Below are 21,498 nucleotides of genomic sequence, written 5' to 3'. Positions count from 1 at the left end.
CGATGTCAAGCATATAAACTGTGTATGGGTCGATGTCAAGCATATCGACTGTGTATGGGTCGATGTCAAGCATTTCGACTGTGTATGAGTCGATGTCAAGCATATCAACTGTGTATGGATCGATGTCAAGCATATCAACTGTATCTGGGTCGATGTACGGGTCGATGTCTGGGTCGATGTACGGGTCGATGTCCGGGTCGATTTCCGGGTCGATGTACGGGTCGTTCCATGAAATGAGTACCTTTTTCATCCCTTAGATAGTTGAAATTGTTTCAGCATTTTGACACGTCCCTCCATGCAGCCTCTGGGACTTCTAGGAAGATTTTAACCCACTTAACCCCAATATTTCTAAAAATGTTCACCACCATTGTAAAGCCCTAGTTATTTTGTTGCTTTGACAGTCATTATTATTTATTACATGTGATTAGTGATTCATTTACGTCTGTCCCTCATTTTATTACGGTTACGTGAACTGAACTCTTGATTTATTATGGTGAAACTATTTTTTTTATTCTTTTTTTTAAAAAGAAACATTGAACATCTAATAGACAAATCATAGTGTTAAAGCAGGTGTGCTGGTTCTACTCTTTTTTGGCAATTTTCTGGTGTTTTGTGGTGGATAACTGGACGGGTTGAGCATAACTGTGATGTGTGTGATAGAAGGAGTCAGGCGCAGAAGATTAATACGCATCCAAAAAGTGTATTCCGTCGATAAACAGTTGCGCAAGCATGCGACAACAAAACTCAGGCACAGGGGAAATACCTACCCTGGCAACAGTAAGGTAAGGGTAGCTCAACCGAGCTACACACAGCTCACAACAAACAATCACCCACACAGACAAGGAAGCAGAGGGAACACTTATACAATGACTAATTGGGGATAAGGACCAGGTGTGTGTGATTAATTAGACAAGACTAGTGGAGTGATGATAAATGGATCGGCAGCAGCTAGTAAGCCGGTGACGACGAACGCCGAAACCTGCCCGAACAAGGAGGGGAGGCAGCTTCGGCAGAAGTCGTGACAATAACACGTCAACCCTGTTACCCACAGATAGACAGGATAGAAATGTTTTACCAATTACATGTTTTGCGGGGTGAAGTTTGAATTTCATTTCCACTCCTTACAACAAGCTTCCATTTGTATTTGTATTTATTAGGGATCCCCAAGGCAGCAGCCACTCTTCCTGGGGTCCAAACACATTAAGGCACTTATATTACATATAAAACAAAAGATAAAACAGTACATCATATAACATTATTACACCACTACATATCTACAATACAAAATGTATAATACCATCGTACAATAATATTAGAATGTACGTGTGTGTAGAGTGCGTGTGCTAGCTCTTGTGTGTGTATGCGTGTGTCTGTACCTGTGTGTGTGTCTCTTCACAGTCCCTGCTGTTCCATAAGGTGTATTTTTTACCAGTTTTTTAAATCAGTTACCTGATGTGGAATAGAGTTCCATGTAGTCATTGCTCTATGTAGTACTGTGCGCCTCCCATAGTCTGTTCTGGACTTGGGGATTGTGAAGAGACCTCTGGTGGCATGTCTTATGGGGTATGCATGGGTGGCTGAGCTGTGTGCCAGTAGTTTAAACAGACAGCTTGGTGCATTAGCATGTCAATACCTCTCACAAATACAAGTAGTGATGAAGTCAATCTCTCCTCCACTTTGAGCCAGGAGAGATTGACATGCATATTATTAATATTAGCTCTCTGTGTACATCCAAGGGCCAGCCGTGCTGCCCTGTTCTGAGCCAATTGCAATTTTCCTAAGTCCCTCTTTGTGGCACCTGACCACACGACTGAACAGTAGTCCAGGTGCGACAAAACTAAGGCCTGTAGGACCTGCCTTGTTGATAGTGTTGTTAAGAAGGCAGAGAAGCGCTTTATTATGGACAGACTTCTCCCCATCTTAGCTACTGTTGTATCAATATGTTTTGACCATGACAGTTTACAATCCAGGGTTACTCCAAGCAGTCACCTCTACTTGCTCAATTTTCATATTATTCATTATGAGATTTAGTTGAGGTTTAGGGTTTAGGTTTCCATTCCCCCTGTCACTAGGGGATTTATGGCTGATTTAAGATGAAATCGTCAACCATGTTACAGTCAACCCTGTTACAGTCAACGCTGTTACAGTCAACGCTGTTACTTTATTTGGCACTTAATAGGCATTTTTTATGTAACCTCTAGAAATTGAAAAATGTATTTGCTCTTTATGAGAAAATGTTCAAATTAGGTGAAATCAAACATTTCTTTTGACGAAGTTACACTTCTCAAAAGACACCGAGTTGTCCACAGAAAAAATAAAATGAATGAACGCTGAGATAGATATTGAGGCGAAGCAGCAACATTTTCTTGACAATAAATCAATGTAGAGGATGGCAGTGGTATTGATCGTATACTGTTTGGAGCCGGCTTCTCTCTAGCAGTGAATTAAATACAGCAAACAATTGCAAACACTGGACTGGACTGCATGCTAGACGCATGACCTGGAGATTCAATAACGGGAGAGCCAAAACAATATATTTTTACAGAGAGAGAAAGAGAATTTATCTTTGCTTTTTTGTGCGAACTGTAATTGATCGTTGTGCTGTTGTAGTGTGTGTGTGTGTGTGTGTGTGTGTGTATGTGTGTGTGTGTGTGTGTGTGTGTATGTGTGTGTGTGTGTGTGTGTGTGTGTGTGTGTGTGTGTGTGTGTGTGTGTGTGTGTGTGTGTGTGTGTGTGTGTGTGTGTGTGTGTGTGTGTGTGTGTGGGCGTGGGCTGTTCCCTCTACGAGCAGTTTGGCCTACCATCCCTCACAAGCAGACAACAAATTCACTGGTTCACCCTCATTTACAAAACCCTTACTGGCAAAGCCCCACTCTACTTCTCTAAACTCCTCTCCTTCTCCCAGTCCTCCTACAGCCTACGCTCCACTAACTACAGTCTGTTCCCACATCCCGCTCCAACTCTGGCTCCAAAACATTTCAAAACTGCTTCTACTGACTGGAACAAACTTCAACAGGATTTAAATCTTGACCAATTCATCTTTATTCCCAGTTTCATTACCAGTTTAAGTGACCTGGTTATCCACCACTGGGACTGCTATGACCTGGTTATCCACCACTGGCACTGCTATGACCTGGTTATCCACCACTGGGAAGAAAAAGCCATATCTCAGACTGCCCATCTTAATCTTTTATTTTTATTGGCCAGTCTGAGATATAGCATTTTCTTTGCAACTCTGCCTAGGAGGTCAGCATCCCGGAGTCGCCTCTTCTGGTGTTTTGCGGGTGCTATTTAATGAAGCTGCCAGTTGAGGACCTGTGAGACGTCTGTTTCTCAAACTAGACACTCTAATGTATTTGTCCTCTTGCTCAGTTGTGCACTGGGGCCTCCCACTTCTCTTTCTATTCTGGTTAGAGCCAGTTTGCGCTGTTCTGTGAAGGGAGTAGTACACAACGTTGTACGAGATCTTCAGTTTCTTGGCGATTTCTCGCATGAAATAGTCTTCATTTCTCAGAACAAGACTAGACTGACGAGTTTCAGAATAAAGTTATTTGTTTCTGGCCATTTTGAGCCTATAATCGAACCCACAATTGCTGATGCTCCAGATACTCAACTAGTCTCAAGAAGGCCAGTTTTATTGCTTCTTTAATCAGCACAACAGTTTTCAGCTGTGCTAGCATAATTGCAAAATGATTTTCTAATGATCAATTAGCCTTTTAAAATGATAAACTTGGATTAGCAAACACAACGTGTCATTGGAACACAGGACTGATGGTTGCTGATAATGGGCCTCTGTACGCCTATGTAGATATTCCATTAAAAATCTGCCGTTTCCAGCTACAATAGCCATTTACAACATTAACAATGTCTACACTGTATTTCTGATCAATTTGAGGTTATTTTAATGGACAAAAAAGGTGCTTTTCTTTTGAAAACAAGGACATTTCTAAGTGACCCCAAACGTTTGAGTGGTAGTGTAGGTAATGACATCATAATGTATTTGTATTGTGTGTCTATCTTTATTTGATTGTCATGTTTCCTCCACAGTTCCCTCTGCTGGGATCTCTTGACTGAGCCAGTACTGACTTGGAATGTATCATGATGCCCACCCGTGAGGACTGGTTGTTGTGACATTGATTGCCATTGCCTTGCTGAAGAAGGGTTCATACTCAAAACGTTCTTGCTGCAATAAAAATATGTTAATTTAAGTTTATTTACTTGAGTGCTGTCCTATTTCTGTTCCTTCGTTATTGTCAAGTTCTGCGTGATTTCTGGCTGACCACAGCTCTGCCCAAACTTGAAAACGGCTTTATCCTTGATGAACGCAAAGGACAACTCAAAACTGTTCACTTTATGATTTTTTATTGTCATAAAGATGGAACAGAATAGGTTGATAACCTTCAAACCACACAAACAAAAAACCATGGATTAGTTACAAATAACTCTCAATTCCACTTTCTCAAAAATAAGCATAAACTAATGTTACTGAATCCTCAAACCTAACCAAACAATCATTTCATCATTTAGATTAACCTAGGATCATTGCAAGTTAATAATTAAATATCAATATCATAATTAAACATTTAACAATACACATGATTATAGTAACGTTACTGTCAAGTTCTACGTTCACATAATGAAGTCTTCACTATTTAATTTAATTAATAATTGTATTGTATGTTACAACCAAACAAAAGGGCATATAGAAGCATGAATTCACAACACATTCTGTCCTACCAGTTGCGTCTTTGGATGATCAGGAGCTGTGGTCATTGGTATCTCTTCTCAGGAATGAGTGAGAGCCAAGTAAGCTTTTACCAAACATTTCGATGCCATGCACATGCACTGCTTGTGGGTGCGCAGGTTAATATGGTCCCCAGAGCACTTCCTGGTGGTTGGTTTCAACAGCTCCGGTTGCATGGTTGCCCCCTGCAGGTTGGATGTGCTTTGAGCACCCTGGGTGGATTTAGGCTTGAGTGCTCGGTATAGCTTGTAGTCAGGAATTGACACAACACCTCCCACTTGACCTCCTGGTTCTTCAACCCAAGGAGGTCACACAGAACTGTGATGTGTCGGATTCAGTTACTCTATTTTTGATCCTGTTGCTGCTGCTCTTCAACTGGAAGCAAGACAACTATCCGTCTGACATCCCTGTGAAGAACTGTTGCTGGTATCTTGATTGAATCTTTTTCCATCTTTTTAGTGGGCTTCACAGTTGCGACTGGGTAGCTCTCAAGGCGTTCTGGTCGGCCAGCCAGACGACATCTCCAATTGCCACATTCCTGTGAGCGGTGTGCCACTTGGTCCGGACAAACAGGTTTGGTCCGGCTAACTGACTCCATTTCCTCCAGAATCGGTCAACTTCTGTTTGGATGGTTCTTAATCTCTTGTAGGAGTAACCTTCAAAGTCAAAGGTCCCTGGATCTCCTCTGGGTCCGGTTCGTCCGAGTAGAAGTGAATTTGGGCTAATGTATTCTACACAGTCCTCTCTGCTCTGAGTCCTGGCATCAATAGGCCGCTCATTGGCAAGGTTGGAAGCCATTTAAAGGAAAGTCTGAAATTCACCCCATGTGAGGACTCCATTACCTCCCAGATTGTGTAAAGCCCGCTTCACAGTTCGGACAGCGGCTTCAGCAGCTCCGTTTCTGTGAGGTGAGTCTGCTGGATGGATCCTCCAGCTCCATTCTGTGCCATGCTTGGAAACGTCGTTTTCAAGCTTCGACTTCTCCAGTCGGTCCAGAAACATGTAGAGTTCTTTGAGGGCAGGTCTGGCTCCGACAAAGTTTTTTCCAGGATCCGACCACAATTTCCTTGGATGCCCTCTCAGTGCCGTAAATCTTTGGTAGGCTAACAGGAAGCCTTCAGCTGACTGGTCGCTGACAAGGTCTGTGTGCATAGCTCTTGACACCATGCAGCAAAAGACAATTCCCCACACCTTAAGTTTCACCTTCTTTCTCACCTCATCCTTCACTTCATAAGGTCCAAATAAGTCCACTGTGGTGTACTCAAAAGGATTGGCTGGTGTTATTCTCTCCGATGGAAGGTCACTCATGATCTGTTGGCATCTCCGGGCCTTAAGTTTCCTGCATGTCACACAGTTATCAACGATCTTTTGAGCTAGTTTCCGGCCTCTTACCACCCACGCTTTCCTTCTCATCCGGAGGAGTGTGCCTGCGATGTCTTCATGATTTGTCTTGTGGGCTTCTTGAGCTAGAAGGGAGGATACCCATGACGTGCAGGGCAAGATTGGTACTGCAGTTTTTTCTTCATTAAAGATTTGGAATCTTCCTCCACAGAGCAAGAGTCCAGTGTTTCCCTCTTTGACCACAGCAAGCCTGCTGAGTGTGGTGTCTGGCCAGGTTACATCCTTTTGGGCTGCAAGGAAGAGATCCCTGAGTGCATCTTCACACTCCATGATGGTAAGTGTAGCTTTCTTGATTCTGGACTTGATCTCAAGAGCTGAAGGAATTTCCTTTTTCTTTGGCTTGCTTGTGGTGGTGGTCTTGGCTAGCATTTCTTTCCACCTTGTGGCAGCTCTCCACACCCAGGCAATGACTCTTGTCAACCTGGTTAAACTGCTGAACTTGCTGATGTTAAGGATATTCCCCACTGAATAACCAGAAGGTGGTCTTTGGACTTGGATTTGGTGCCCTCTTCCATTAGGGCTGCTTTGCAGGTCTTTACCTTTGTCAGAGGTTGGAGATATTGGTATACGTGGAGCATGTTGGATTTTTTTCCCCACCTGCGCTCGGGTCAGTGCTGCTGTAAAACATTTCCTTTGGAGCTTGTTTATGCCTTCTTTGGCATCTGCAGCGACTTCTTTGGCTGACTTTGTCGGCCAATCCTCTACAGGTCGTTTCAGAAACTCTGGGCCGTTCTGCCACACAGAGTTCTCTTTGAGGTCCTCTGGGGTTGCTCCTCTTGTCATGAGGTCAGCAATGTTTTGCTCACCTGGAATCCATCTCCAGTCCTCAACTGATGTGGACTTCTGGATCTCTCCCACTCTGTTTGCAAAAAAGGTCTGGTACCCATAACTGTCCCTTTGGATTGCACCCAGCACAGTTTGACTATCTAACAGATGGATCCAACGTCCTACTTGCATCCGACTGTGCTTTTCAATGTATTTCCCGAGTCTTGCAGCGAACACAGCACCACAGACTTCAGCCTTCACTGGTTCTCCCTTTTGGTCAAGTGGTGTAAGCTTGGCTTTGGACTCAACAAGTCGGACCAGGATGCCTTGCTCGGTCTCCCACCTGAAGTATGCCACTGCTCCATAACTCTGGTCGCTCCCATCTGAGAATGTTATTCCCCAGGGTTCTCCAATCCTTTTGACTGGAGTCAGGCTTCTATGGAAGGTAATTTGGTTGAGGTGTCTGTATTCCTCAAACAGGTGGATTGCTTCTCCTCTAAGTTTCTCAGACAGAGGTGTGTCCCATGTGTCTCTTGTTAGAGCTTTGCCTCCAGTTTCTTGGAATGCTTTTCTGACTAAAATGGCTCCTTTCTGTTTGGCAGGTGTTGCAAGGCCTATTGGGTCATACAAACTAGCTACTTGGCTAAGCAGTTGCCTTCTGGTCAGTGGGTTTGGAGTTTTCATTCTCACTTCCTCTCCAACGAGATCTTGACTGATCCTCATCTTCTTTTGTCTCTTTGAGAAGTTTATCGAGGTCATGAGGTACAGTTTGTCTGATTCGACTAAATAACCAACTCCAAGGGCTCTGTTGTCTCCTTCTCTCACTTGGTTGGGGAGGATGAAGACTTCATCTGATGATGTTGGATGTTCTGATGTAGATGTTTGCCTCCCACTTTGGCCTGATCGGACCCACGGCTTGAGGAAGAATCCACCTGCCTTTAGGATTTCTTCGACTTTTTTGGTGGTTCCGTCTAGCTTTTCCAGGTCATTATGGGATGTCAGGATGTCATCTACGTAGGAATCCTCTTCAAGGACCCTCCGTTCCTCTTTCAGATGTGTGAACATGGGCAACTTCGCTGTTTCTCTCATGGCTAGTTGTGCGATACACCCTGCTGGTCGATCGCCCATGTTGACCCTGGTGATGGCATATTCCTCAATGTCCCCATCATCACTGTCTCTCCAGAGGAATCTATGGAGGTGCATCTCCAGGTCTTCGAGCCACACAGAATTGTACATCTTTTTGATGTCGCCGAGAGCAGCATGGATTCCTCTCCTGAACCTTAGCAGTACCGCTCGAATAGGATTAAGTACATCAGGCCCTTTCAGAAGAAGGTCATTCATGCTGCTTCCTCTAAACCTCTGGCTGCTGTTCCATACCAGTCGGACAGGTGTAGTTATAGAGTGTGGGTTTGGTGCTATCAAGTGACTGACGTACCATACTGGACCTTTCCAGTCGGCAATGGTCTTTCTAGTGAGTTTCTTTGCTGCCTTCCTTTCCGCCATCTCATGAACTTGAGTTGTGTATGCTGCACGTCAATCTGGTTCTCTCTTGAGTTGTTTCTCCGTCCTCAGAAACGTGGCTTCCACTGCGCTTCTGTTGTTGGGCAGGGAACTTGGATCTTCAATCCAAGGGTATTTTGTGTCCCAGTGAGGCTCCTGACTATGCACATCTGACTCCACGTAACTGAGACCTTGCCTGATTATCTCAAGCTCTCTTTCTTCACTAAGAGTCATGTCTTTGCCTCCTGGTTGACAGTTACCACAACGACATCCTCCACACATGGGTTCACAGGCCGCACCAATGCTGTCCCACTTCCACCAGTCCAAGAACTCTTTGCCAATAACAGTGGTTCTAGTTTCAGCTCTAGATTCTTGCATCTCAGCAATTTCTTGATACTTTACTGCTGTGATTCTCATAGATCGTGCAAAATGAGTTTCAGAATTGTGCAGGGCCATGTCCACTACCTCACAGAGGTCTGGATGTGCTCCTCCAACGGTCTTTCCTAAAGGGCTCTCCCACAGGACAAGATCTCCTACTACCTTTACTCTCTGTGGAGCAAGTCTTCCTTCACGGTGGCTTATGAGAAGCTCAACATGTTCTGGTCTGTGAAGTTCTTCCAGGTTGGTATCGGGGAAGAACTTCTTGAGGTGTTGTGCTTTGATTGCTCTGTGAACTTTTGCAATTTCATCCAACCCATAACAGATCAGCTCATGAGCTTTCTCCGTGCCTCTTGGTGTCTTGACTCTCACTTTGAGTAAGTATCTTTTGGTCTTCACCTTCATGGCCATGCCTCCAACTCCATGGACGACTAGTGTGATCCTTTCACTTCGAAGCTTCAGTCTCCTGGCGGCTGTGTGAGTGATGTAGTTGGTGTCTGATGCTAAGTCAATGAGAGTTCCAATTTTCTGCCCTGCGTTAGTACTTACTTCGAGAAGCATAAGAATAACTGGTAATTCACGTGTGCTTGAGTCCATTACCCCAGGAAGGCTTCCTCCAGTGCAGTGTGATTTTGCCATGTTGGTGAAAGCATTCCTGAATTTTTCTGCCATGTCCGGGGTGAGCTCACGTATTAATCTCTCTTGCTCCTCTGTGAATGTTTGCCTCCTGGTGCTGGGTTTTTCCACTTTCACGTATTCTTTCCTCTTAGCCCCTCCTTTAAGGCAGAGAAAGAAATGGTGATCCGAGGAGCTTCCTCTTTTGCAGTCTCTGTTTTTGCAAAGGTAAGTGTCCGTACATTCCTCATCCTCTCCATGACATCTGAGGCATCTTCTGCATGCTCCCAGTCTTTCGACAGCATTCAGCTTCTCACTAGGCTTTAGTTCTTTGAACTGCTTACAAAAGAAAATCTTCTCACGGTGCTTTTCATCTCCACACACAACGCATCCTCCCTTTCTCGTGGACCTTGTGGAAGCATACCGCTTCTCCGGGTACGTAGCTTTCTTTTCAGGTTTTTCACTTACACCCAACTGGTCTAGTTTCTCCAGTATGTCCTCTTGTGTCTTTAAAAATCTTAGAAGGCTGTCGAAGTGATTGTCAGGTGTGACTCCATTTCTTGGGTTGACCATGAATGTCAGCCAGTCCCTCTTCATGTTATCCGGCAGCTTGCTCTCTATGGATCTGATGACAAGGGGATTCTTTATGGCTCCACTGCTTTCGAGCTCCGTGAGGTCATTCAGGGCCTTTTCCACAGCTTGAATCAGGTCAATAACCTTCCTTGGTTGGTGTGACTTTAAAGGAGGGATCCTCTCCAGGTCCTCAATTATCTCCAAAGCAATTGTTGGCTTGTTTCCATACCGGTTTTGGAGTACTCTAAACATGTCTTCAGCACTGTTATATGATGACAGGCGCAGGTCTCTACATATTCTCTCGTCCACACTGTCAAGAAGTTGAAACTTCTTCACCTCCACTGAACCAGTCGGCTCTCCCTGCTTTTGCAGGCTCTCCCAGTCTTTCCTCCATCTGTGGAAATTCCTCCTAAGCCCAGTGAATTTAGGTAGACTGGTTGGTTTTATTCTCACCACTGGTTGTGGGACTGCTATTGGTTGAAGCTCTGTAGGTCTTCTGTCCTCTTCTGCAATTCTCTGTGCGATGAGGAATTCTGTTCTTTTGGCCTCGAGGTTACTGCCGAATATTCTCAGATCTTTTACTCTGCCTTTCAGATCTGCAGTCTCATCGTGTGGGACCCATTTTTCCCAGTCTTTCAGGCTTTCACTTGCATCATGGATTAGCTTCCTCGCTCTTTCCAGCTGTAGTTCATAGCCGTCCCTGTTAATAGCAGTGACGGGAGTTTCTTTGGCTCTGTCACAGGCTTTCTCCGCTTCTTGGATTGCAAAGTCTACCTCCTCTTTACCGTATCTTGGCCAGAGGTTGAATTGGACTGCCTCTCGGATTTCCTCCAATTTCATGTCGCACTCTTCAATCGTCCTTTCAAGATCAGCCTGCTGGTCCTTGTCGAGCTTGACCTCTTCATCTCCCTTAGTTCCCGCTTCAGCCAGTAGGCCAGCCGCGTAGTCATCATTTGAATCACCGACACTTCTAGCCAGGGAACTGAGCTTGCTGAACTCCTCTTGTAGTTCATGCTTAATCATACCAGCTGCAGCTTTACTCAGGTAGTTCGCTTGTCTGGTGAAAGCAGATTTGGCTAAGGTCCGCTCTTGCTTCAGTTGCTTGACTGTTTTCCCAAAAGTTTCCTTGGCCATGGTGTAGAGTTTCACAGGCAATTCTTCCTTTGCGTCGACAGCTTGACTTCAGCCCTTTGATCCTCGTCCTCACTGCCACGCTGGTTATCAACTGTCAAGTTCTGCGTGATTTCTGGCTGACCACAGCTCTGCCCAAACTTGAAAACGGCTTTATCCTTGATGAACGCAAAGGACAACTCAAAACTGTTCACTTTATGATTTTTTATTGTCATAAAGATGGAACAGAATAGGTTGATAACCTTCAAACCACACAAACAAAAAACCATGGATTAGTTACAAATAACTCTCAATTCCACTTTCTCAAAAATAAGCATAAACTAATGTTACTGAATCCTCAAACCTAACCAAACAATCATTTCATCATTTAGATTAACCTAGGATCATTGCAAGTTAATAATTAAATATCAATATCATAATTAAACATTTAACAATACACATGATTATAGTAACGTTACTGTCAAGTTCTACGTTCACATAATGAAGTCTTCACTATTTAATTTAATTAATAATTGTATTGTATGTTACAACCAAACAAAAGGGCATATAGAAGCATGAATTCACAACACATTCTGTCCTACCAGTTGCGTCTTTGGATGATCAGGAGCTGTGGTCATTGGTATCTCTTCTCAGGAATGAGTGAGAGCCAAGTAAGCTTTTACCAAACATTTCGATGCCATGCACATGCACTGCTTGTGGGTGCGCAGGTTAATATGGTCCCCAGAGCACTTCCTGGTGGTTGGTTTCAACAGCTCCGGTTGCATGGTTGCCCCCTGCAGGTTGGGAGTGCTTTGAGCACCCTGGGTGGATTTAGGCTTGAGTGCTCGGTATAGCTTGTAGTCAGGAATTGACACAACAGTTATTATGAAAGAAAATATGACTTACCTGGTTAAATAACGGTTAAATGAATAAAAATGTTGTTTCTGTGTGTGTGTGCGTATGAAACACACATCAGCATGCATGTTTTATTCTCTACAGCAGTATGTTTTCTAGGCACCATTAATGGTTCTGTTGTACTCTGCTTCAGTTTCACTGACAGACTAGTAGACTAGCAACGCTGTTCGTTTCATGGCTCCTTCCTCAATCCCTGTGTGTGTGTGTGTGTATGGGTAAACTGTGTGAAATTCAAATCACTAAATTATAAAGATGCACCACCACACCAAAACACTAGACAGTTGTAACTAACTTCCACATTTACTGTAGCATCAGCTTTAGAATTAATTAACACCTCTAAATATAAGATGTACTGGTTTACTTAGACCATATGCTGCAGCTTTGTGTGTATGATATTATCTAAACTAGTTAATGCTGTGCAGTGTTGACAGTATGAATCACAAACCACACACAAACACAGACACACATACATACACACACACACACACACACACACACACACACACACACACACACACAAACACACACACACACACACACACACACACACACACACACACACACACACACACACACACACACACACACAGAGAGAACGATCACACACTCTGCTGCTGTCTATTATGATCCTGTGTTGTCTCCAGTCAGTCTGCCACAACACTGCCCTGTGGAACTCCACTACTACAGCCACAACACTGCCCTGTGGAACTCCACTATTACAGCCACAACACTGCCCTGTGGAACTCCACTACTACAGCCACAACACTGCCCTGTGGAACTCCACTATTACAGCCACAACACTGCCCTGTGGAACTCCACTATTACAGCCACAACACTGCCCTGTGGAACTCCACTACTACAGCCACAACACTGCCCTGTGGAACTCCACTATTACAGCCACAACACTGCCCTGTGGAACTCCACTACTACAGCCACAACACTGCCCTGTGGAACTCCACTACTACAGCCACAACACTGGCCTGTGGAACTCCACTATTACAGCCACAACACTGCCCTGTTGAACTCCACTGTTACAGCCACAACACTGCCCTGTGGAACTCCACTATTACAGCCACAACACTGCCCTGTTGAACTCAACTATTACAGCCACAACACTGCCCTGTGGAACTCCACTATTACAGCCACAACACTGCCCTGTGGAACTCCACTATTACAGCCACAACACTGCCCTGTGGAACTCCACTACTACAGCCACAACACTGCCCTGTGGAACTCCACTACTACAGCCACAACACTGCCCTGTGGAACTCCACTATTACAGCCACAACACTGCCCTGTGGAACTCCACTATTACAGCCACAACACTGCCCTGTGGAACTCCACTACTACAGCCACAACACTGCCCTGTGGAACTCCACTATTACAGCCACAACACTGCCCTGTGGAACTCCACTATTACAGCCACAACACTGTCCTGTTGAACTCCACTATTACAGCCACACCACTGTCCTGTGGAAATCCACTATTACAGCCACAACACTGCCCTGTTGAACTCCACTATTACAGCCACAACACTGCCCTGTGGAAATCCACTATTACAGCCACAACACTGCCCTGTGGAACTCCACTATTACAGCCACAACACTGCCCTGTGGAACTCCACTATTACAGCCACAACACTGCCCTGTGGAACTCCACTACTACAGCCACAACACTGCCCTGTGGAACTCCACTATTACAGCCACAACACTGTCCTGTGGAACTCCACTATTACAGCCACAACAATGCCCTGTGGAACTCCACTACTACAGCCACAACACTGCCCTGTGGAACTCCACTATTACAGCCACACCACTGTCCTGTGGAACTCCACTATTACAGCCACAACACTGTCCTGTGGAACTCCACTATTACAGCCACAACACTGCCCTGTGGAACTCCACTATTACAGCCACAACACTGCCCTGTGGAACTCCACTACTACAGCCACAACACTGCCCTGTGGAACTCCACTATTACAGCCACAACACTTCCCTGTGGAACTCCACTATTACAGCCACAACACTGTCCTGTGGAACTCCACTATTACAGCCACAACACTGTCCTGTGGAACTCCACTATTACAGCCACAACACTGTCCTGTGGAACTCCACTATTACAGCCACAACACTGCCCTGTGGAACTCCACTACTACAGCCACAACACTGCCCTGTGGAACTCCACTATTACAGCCACAACACTGCCCTGTGTAACTCCACTATTACAGCCACAACACTGGCCTGTGGAACTCCACTACTATTTGTAGAGCATTAAGATCATCAGTGTGTTAGAGTTTCTTTTCAAACCGGTATACAGTTTTTCTACATGCATCTGGAAATACAATTCGTGTGTGATTTATTCTATTTTCTAACTCTGCTGCTATGACAGCGCACTGGGCTGATGATAGAGAAACATGTGTCAGTGGTTGTGTGTCTGTGTGTCTGTCTGTCTGTGTGTCTGTCTGTCTGTGTGTCTGTCTGTGTGTGTGTGTGTGTGTTTTTCTCTTTGTGGGTGGGTGGGTGGATGGGTGGGTGGGTGGGTGTGTGTGTGTAGGTGGTAGCTTAGTGGTTAAGAGCGTTGGGCCAGTAATCGAAAGGTCGCTGGTTCAAATCCCTGAGCCGACTATGTGAAAAATCTGTCGATGTGCCCTTGAGCAAGGCACTTAACCCTAATTGCTCCTGTAAGTCGCTCTGGATAAGAGTGTCTGCTAAATGACAAAAATGTATGTGTGTGTGTGTGTTTGTTTCTGCCTGCTTCCATGAGTGTGTATTTGCTTTATTAATAACGATCGTATTTGAGCGATTTCCAATTTTAACGATAAGGTTAAAAAAAACATTGTGAGTCATAAAGGGAGCAAGCTCATCACATTGATATCATTTATTACTGTAGTTATCAGAACAGAGAACAGCTATTAGGCTTTTAAGCCCTGGGTGGGTGAGTGGAAATAAATAGTACCCTATTTCCTATATAGTGCACTACTTTTGACCAGAGACGATATAGGAAAAAGGGTGCCATTTGGGACGCAACTATAAAAAGACAACGATGGAAAACTAATTTCACCTTAAAACAGAATCTCACTCGTTGATCTCCCTGCAATCACTTTTCCAATCAGGTACAGTAGAAGTGAGTGGCCACAACTACTATACACTTTGGCTGGTGAGCAAAGATGCGTGTCAGCTGTCTCTAACCTCTGACTTCCCAAGATAATAATTGTCCCTGTTTTTGTTCCTGTGTAACTCAAGCATGCCACACACACACACTCCACAGACATCTAATCCTCATCTTTCGTCACCTCTCACAACTTCTCCACTTAGCTTTCACACCTCATTGACCAGAAAATGAGTAGACAGAACAAAGGGCCAGATCAGCATCCACAGCAGAAATGTCAATCAGTTACAGAACTTTGCTTCATTACTTTGTTACTCAAACACCCTACCAAATACTTATGGCCTTTGTTTTTAGTAGAGTCGAAGGAAGTGCCACTTCTGATGCTAATAGAATATTCTTTTTTCATTTTTTATTTATTTTTTACCTTTATTTAACCAGTTGAGAACAAGTTCTCATTTACAACTGCGACCTGGCCAAGATAAAGCAAAGCAGTGCGATAAAAACAACAACACAGAGTTACATATGGGGTAAAACAAAACATAAAGCCAAAAATACAACAATACAATAGAATGATGTTGCCAGATATTTCAGTTGCAAAATATCACCCACTTTATTGAACTCATCTAATGCTGGTACAGCGCTGGTTAATAGACATGCTGGTATATACAGAGTAGAGTGTAAAACATCTTACCCCAGGCCAGGACTCACTTGGGTTGCGTTACACACGCAGCCCAATTCATATCTTTACACATCAGATCTTTTTCCGATCTGATTGCTGAAAAGACCAATTACTGGAAAAGAAAATCTGAATTGGGCTGCGTGTGTAAACGCAGCCTTGGTGTCTACCACAGAAGAAGGAAATGGAGCATTCAGATACATGCAATGATCTCTGGGGATTATTAGGAACGGACAAACAGATTTATGTTGTGGTGTGTTAAACGCCTTCCTCTGAGCCTTTAGTAGTCTAGTCTTCTTTCATCAACCAATCAACCAATCAATCATCCACTAAATCAATCAACCACTCAATCAATTAAGCAATCAAGCAATCCATTAATCTAACCCCATCTCTCTGTCGCCACCTGTAGGTTTCGGGATGTCCACTCCGGTGACGGTAGCAGGGAAGGTGTTCCTGATTGTCTACGGTCTCCTCGGCTGTGCCGCCACCATCTTGTTCTTTAACCTCTTCCTGGAACGCATTATCACCCTCCTGGCCGTGGTCATGAAGGCCGTGAGGGAACGTCGCATCCGGAACTCCGGCCTCCTCCCGCCGGGTATCCGCCATGACTTCTCGGCGTGTTCTTTCCCGGGGTGGAAGCCATCGGTCTACCACGTCATGTTGATCCTGGGGATATCCGCCATCATCATCTCCTGCTGCGCCTCAGCCATGTACACCCCCGTGGAGGGATGGGCCTACCTGGACTCACTCTACTTCTGCTTCGTCACATTCAGGTAAGGTCGGAGGTTGGAGAGGTGGGCCAGACAGCAACCGGCTGGAGGGTTCTCTGTACGAATCTTGAGTCTGACTGAAGGGGAAATCTGATGGATAGTAAATACCATATCCTATCGTTTTGCCCTTGATCAAGGCACTGCACTGTGGCTGGCCCTGTTCTTCAACCTTTTCGTGGGTGTGTCTATGTGTATGTCTCTTTCCCAAACTTCCCTGGTTTTCCAGAAATCCCGGTTGGAAGATTCCTGGGTAGAACTTTATAATAACTCCACGTAATAAAGGATTCATAATGGATTAGTAAACCGTTATTAATCATTACTCCCACATTTGTAAATGTTAGTAACCTAGTTATTCACACATTTATAAACCACTTTTAAAGTATTTAATAATGATTTATAAGATCATAAGAAAGGTCCTTATAAACCATTTCCTAATAATTATTTAAGTATTTTTGAGTACCCTCATCTAAAGGGTGGGCTATTTATACTTTATAAATACTTCATAAATGTTTTGAGTGACCAGTGTAATTTCTCACCAAAATATGGACATGCCATTGGTAGACATTCCAGCAGTACCTGCTGCTCCTTAAGGTCTCAGAACGGCCCCTAGAACATATCAATGGTTAAACTATGAGCACACAAGGATATTGAAGTTAAGAAAATATATAGAAAATGAGCGTTTCTTGGCAGTGACTTTTCTACCAAAACCAGTGTGTGGATTGCAGTCTCCTTAGAGAAGTGTTTTTTTCTGTGATATATTTTTCCCAGGGACGGGATCCTAATAAAAATCATAGAAAATCTGTATAATCTCGGTTAACCCAGAACTGTTAGAAATTGGGAGTTCCAGTTTGCAAAAGGAAACTCTCAGCCAATGAATACACTACAAGCAGGACATTTCCTGCAACAACATGGTCATCAAATTTAGATCCAACACCTGTCACATTTCTTCCTCAATCACATATCAGTAGTAATGAAGGAATAAAAACCCACCAGAGAAAAACTGTCTGGTCCAGCCAGCTGTTGTGTTTAGGCTACATCTCCCTGTTGTAGGATTAGTTTGCGTTTGCGAGGTTGATTATCTCCTCCTCAAGTCCTTTCAACAGTTGCTTCACAACTGTTTTTATGAATAAAATGTTCAATATATTTCCTTTAACATCCTGTGTTGTGTGATTACTCTTTCACCATTGATATGTTTTAGGGTCCATTTTGAGACCTTAAGGAGCATGTCCATCCTTTAGTGAAAAATGACATTGGTCACGCAAAACATTTATAAAGTATTTATAAAGTATAAATAGCCCACACTTTTTAAATGAGGCCACACAAAAATACTTAACTAATGATTAGGAAATCGTTTATACGGACCTATATTAAACATATTTTGAAGGGAGTAATGATTAATAAATTATTAATAAACTCTTTACTAATCCATTATCGATGCTTTATTAAGTGGAGTTATTATAAAGTGCTACCGATTCCTAAAATTAGGAGGTAATAAGTAGGAAATCCTCCAACCGGATTTCTAGAAAACTGGGGAATTTGGGGAAAGTTACTGAAATTCTGAACTCTAGTCTTATTTTTCTACTTCAACTTTTTCTTCCTCCTCCTCCTCCTGCTCCTCCTCCTCCACCTCCTCCTCTTGCTCCTCCTTCAGTACCATCGGCTTTGGGGACCTGGTATCGAGCCAGAGAGCAGACTATGAGTACCAGCCGCTGTACCGTCTGGCCAACTGCCTGTTCATCCTCATGGGCGTATGCTGCATCTACTCTCTGTTCAATGTTATCTCCATCGTCATCAAACAGGTAGATTTAGAACAACGACCACAATGGAAATAAGTCTGTTGACAATATTGTTTTTTATGTCTGTTGACAATATAATTTTTATGTATGCATTGTTGTACTCAAATGGCTGAGGCAACTCTATCTGTATTTTATATGTCTAATCAAATTTCTTCCATCATTCAGGTGCTCAACTGGATGCTTCAGAACTTATGCTGCCAGCGGTGCAACATGAAGTCCAACTCTTTCCCGTTGGGTCGCCGCAACGCCATCCGGCCTGGTTCGAGAATCCGTAAAGGTCGCTTCGGAATCAGACGCACGCCGGACTCGGGGGATTCGGGACCCTGCGACAGTGACACGGAGGGAGGAGGACGCAGACTCTCAGGAGAGATGATTTCAATGAAGGACCTGACGGCCTCTAATAAGGTCTCACTGGCACTCATGCAGAAGCAGTTATCAGAGTCCGCTAACGGTTATCCCAGGACGGTGTGTGGCGGCTCGAGACATAACGGGTTCTCTGGAGGAGTGGGCGCTCTGGGGATCATGAACAACATGCTGGCAGAGACCAGCAACTCCAGGTAGACCTGACCAGTGTTTCTCGACTTCTAGTCCGTGGACAGGCGCTGGTCTGTGGGATGGGACTTACAGTCCGAGAGATGATTAGCTGACTGAATTAAAGCATTAGATGGGAGTAAAGACCATAGACTGCCGGTGCCTGACATAATAAAAAGGTTGAGACACACTGGAGAGAACCCTGCAGGAGAAGACATAGTGATGGAGAGAAACAAGATAACTTTTAAGATCCTCCATGTGGTTTCATGTGATGAACTGTACTTGCTATCACCCTTGTTATGCTTGATTATGTCTGGTCCTTCATTGGAAGAGCATGATGATATGCATGAAACTGTTTGGACATTTTGGGGGATGGAATCAACATCCTGTGATGATTGATGGTGATGATGGTGATGATGATGATGACAGTTGGAATGATACTGTGGGAAGGAAAGTAAGCTTCTTGTAACTGAACTTTGGAAGGTCAAAACACTTGAGGAAGCCATGGAAGGAAATAGTATGCCACGAGGCTATAACCCTACATTTAGCTCTCTGACTCAAAGCAACTGGAGAACATTTTCACTGATATACCAGTGGTATTCTTCAGAAGAATACGTTAGCCATACCTGAGTAAATCTGAGGCTATATGTATCAAGCGTCTCAGATAAGATACAGAGAGAGAAAGCGAGATAGATCCTAGATCAGCACTCCTACTCTGAGACTTGATGCCTCAGATCAAGTTGACTTCTACAGGAAGAGGCAACTCTGTGTGATAATTATTAGGCTTCATCAGCGCTTCTGAGCTTTTCAATAAGGCATTTATAAGTAGATTTGAATGTTGAGGTTGAGTTGGTACTGTAGCTACCATTTCTGTATGATATAACTATGCATTACATGTCTCATGGTGAAAAACAATAGGAACTCATCTACAGGACATAACTGATCCATTTACAGACCTGTCCTGAAGTATGGAAGCTGAACCATAGAGAGAATAACCTCACCTTAGTGATGGAAAACCTAGTCTCAACCATTTCAATAGAATGACTTGAATGGACAGTCAAGCCATTCATGTCAATGTTCTGTGATGGGTGGACCTGCGACCATATTGATTGTGCCCATGCGAGGAAGTACAAGCAAGAAATCATTATATTTCTATGGTCTCAACCAATCATCTTGATACTGGTCTAATCTTAAACTCAGGTGACTGATTCTGTTGGGGAAGAGGAGACAGGTTCAGCACATCCCAAATCGCCCCCCAACCCTTCCCTCTGGCCCTGACGCTTTGATGTTTAACAATCTGTAAGAAGCTCCAACACTACACTGCTGATACCTATCCAGACCCTTCAGATCTGCCAACTTTGAGGGGTTAGGGCTCAGGGGAAGTGGAAGAAAATAATTCAACTGGCTTCTGTTGTCGCAGGGTTCATGCTACTGCTGTACTGTGATGTAGCCTACAGACACAGCTCTGTTATGTCAGTCAGTTCAGTGGGATCCTTGTAAGAGACTCTGCAACTGAGCCTGAGTGCAGAGAGGAGAGGCAGGGAGAGAGGGAGCTCAGAACATGTTTCAGGTCAAAGAGTATTTTACTTACTTTATGGATGTCTGCAGGCTAGAACTCCTCCTCTCCTCTCCTCTCCTCTCCTCTCCTCTCCTCTCCTCTCCTCTCCTCTCCTCTCCTCTCCTCTCCTCTCCTCTCCTCTCCTCTCCTCTCCTCTCCTCTCCTCTCCTCTCCTCTCCTCTCCTCTCCTCTCCTCTCCTATCCTCTCCTCTCCTCTCCTCTCTCACCTCTCCCTTCCTCTCCTCTCCTCTCCTCTCCTCTCCTCTCCTCTCCTCTCCTCTCCTCTCCTCTCCTATCCTCTCCTCTCCTCTCCTCTCTCACCTCTCCCTTCCTCTCCTCTCCTCTCCTCTCCTCTCCTCTCCTCTCCTCTCCTCTCCTCTCCTCTCCTCTCCTCTCCTCTCCTCTCCTCTCCTCTCCTCTCCTCTCCTCTCCTCTCCTCTCCTCTCCTCTCCTCTCCTCTCCTCTCCTCTCCTCTCCTCTCCTCTCCTCTCATCTCCTCTCCTCTCCTCTCCTCTCCTCTCCTCTCCTCTCCTCTCCACTCCTCTCCTCTCCTCTCCTCTCCTCTCCTCTCCTCTCCTCTCCTCTCCTCTCCTCTCCTCTCCTCTCCTCTCCTCTCCTCTCCTCTCCTCTCCTCTCATCTCATCTCTCCTCCTCTCTCCTCCTCTTCTCTTCTCTCTGCCTGTAAGAAAGAGAAAAAAGACAGGAAAAAGAACAAAGGCTAAAAGTTTGCAACCTGATAATTACAGTGAACATTAAATAAATAAATAAGATGTATTTCTGGAAAAGGACTAATGAAGAAGAAACTCATAGTCAGTGCAAGGTATAGCTAGCTAGGTGAATAAGGGGATACTATACAACAGGGATCATCAACTACATTCAGCCGCGGGCCGATTATTTTCTTGAGCGGATGGTCGGGGGGCCGGAACATAATTACAAATAATTTCAAATCAAATCAAATCAAATTTTATTGGTCACATGCGCCGAATACAACAGGTGCAGACATTACAGTGAAATGCTTACTTACAGCCCTTAACCAACAGTGCATTTATTTTAAACAA

General features: G+C 44.4%; 1 protein-coding gene across 1 annotated transcript in view; it reads left to right on the top strand.

Moving 5' to 3' along the window:
* LOC311130066 (potassium channel subfamily K member 12-like) overlaps window positions 1-18,912 on the top strand; it is a gene marked incomplete at both ends in the record, with an annotated part of 53,685 nt that extends 34,773 nt beyond the window's left edge. The window contains 3 exons of the mRNA XM_084162720.1: window positions 16,195-16,558; window positions 18,207-18,354; window positions 18,517-18,912. Coding sequence (XP_084018846.1) covers window positions 16,195-16,558; window positions 18,207-18,354; window positions 18,517-18,912 — 908 coding nt within the window. The remainder of the gene's footprint in view (window positions 1-16,194; window positions 16,559-18,206; window positions 18,355-18,516) is intronic.
* Between the last annotated feature and the right edge of the window lie 2,586 nt (window positions 18,913-21,498).

Source organism: Coregonus lavaretus (genome assembly GCF_964263955.1).
Source record: "Coregonus lavaretus genome assembly, chromosome: 1".
Lineage (NCBI taxonomy): Eukaryota > Metazoa > Chordata > Actinopteri > Salmoniformes > Salmonidae > Coregonus > Coregonus lavaretus.
Note: the sequence above shows the minus strand (reverse complement) of the source record. Positions and strands in the feature narration are given on the sequence as shown.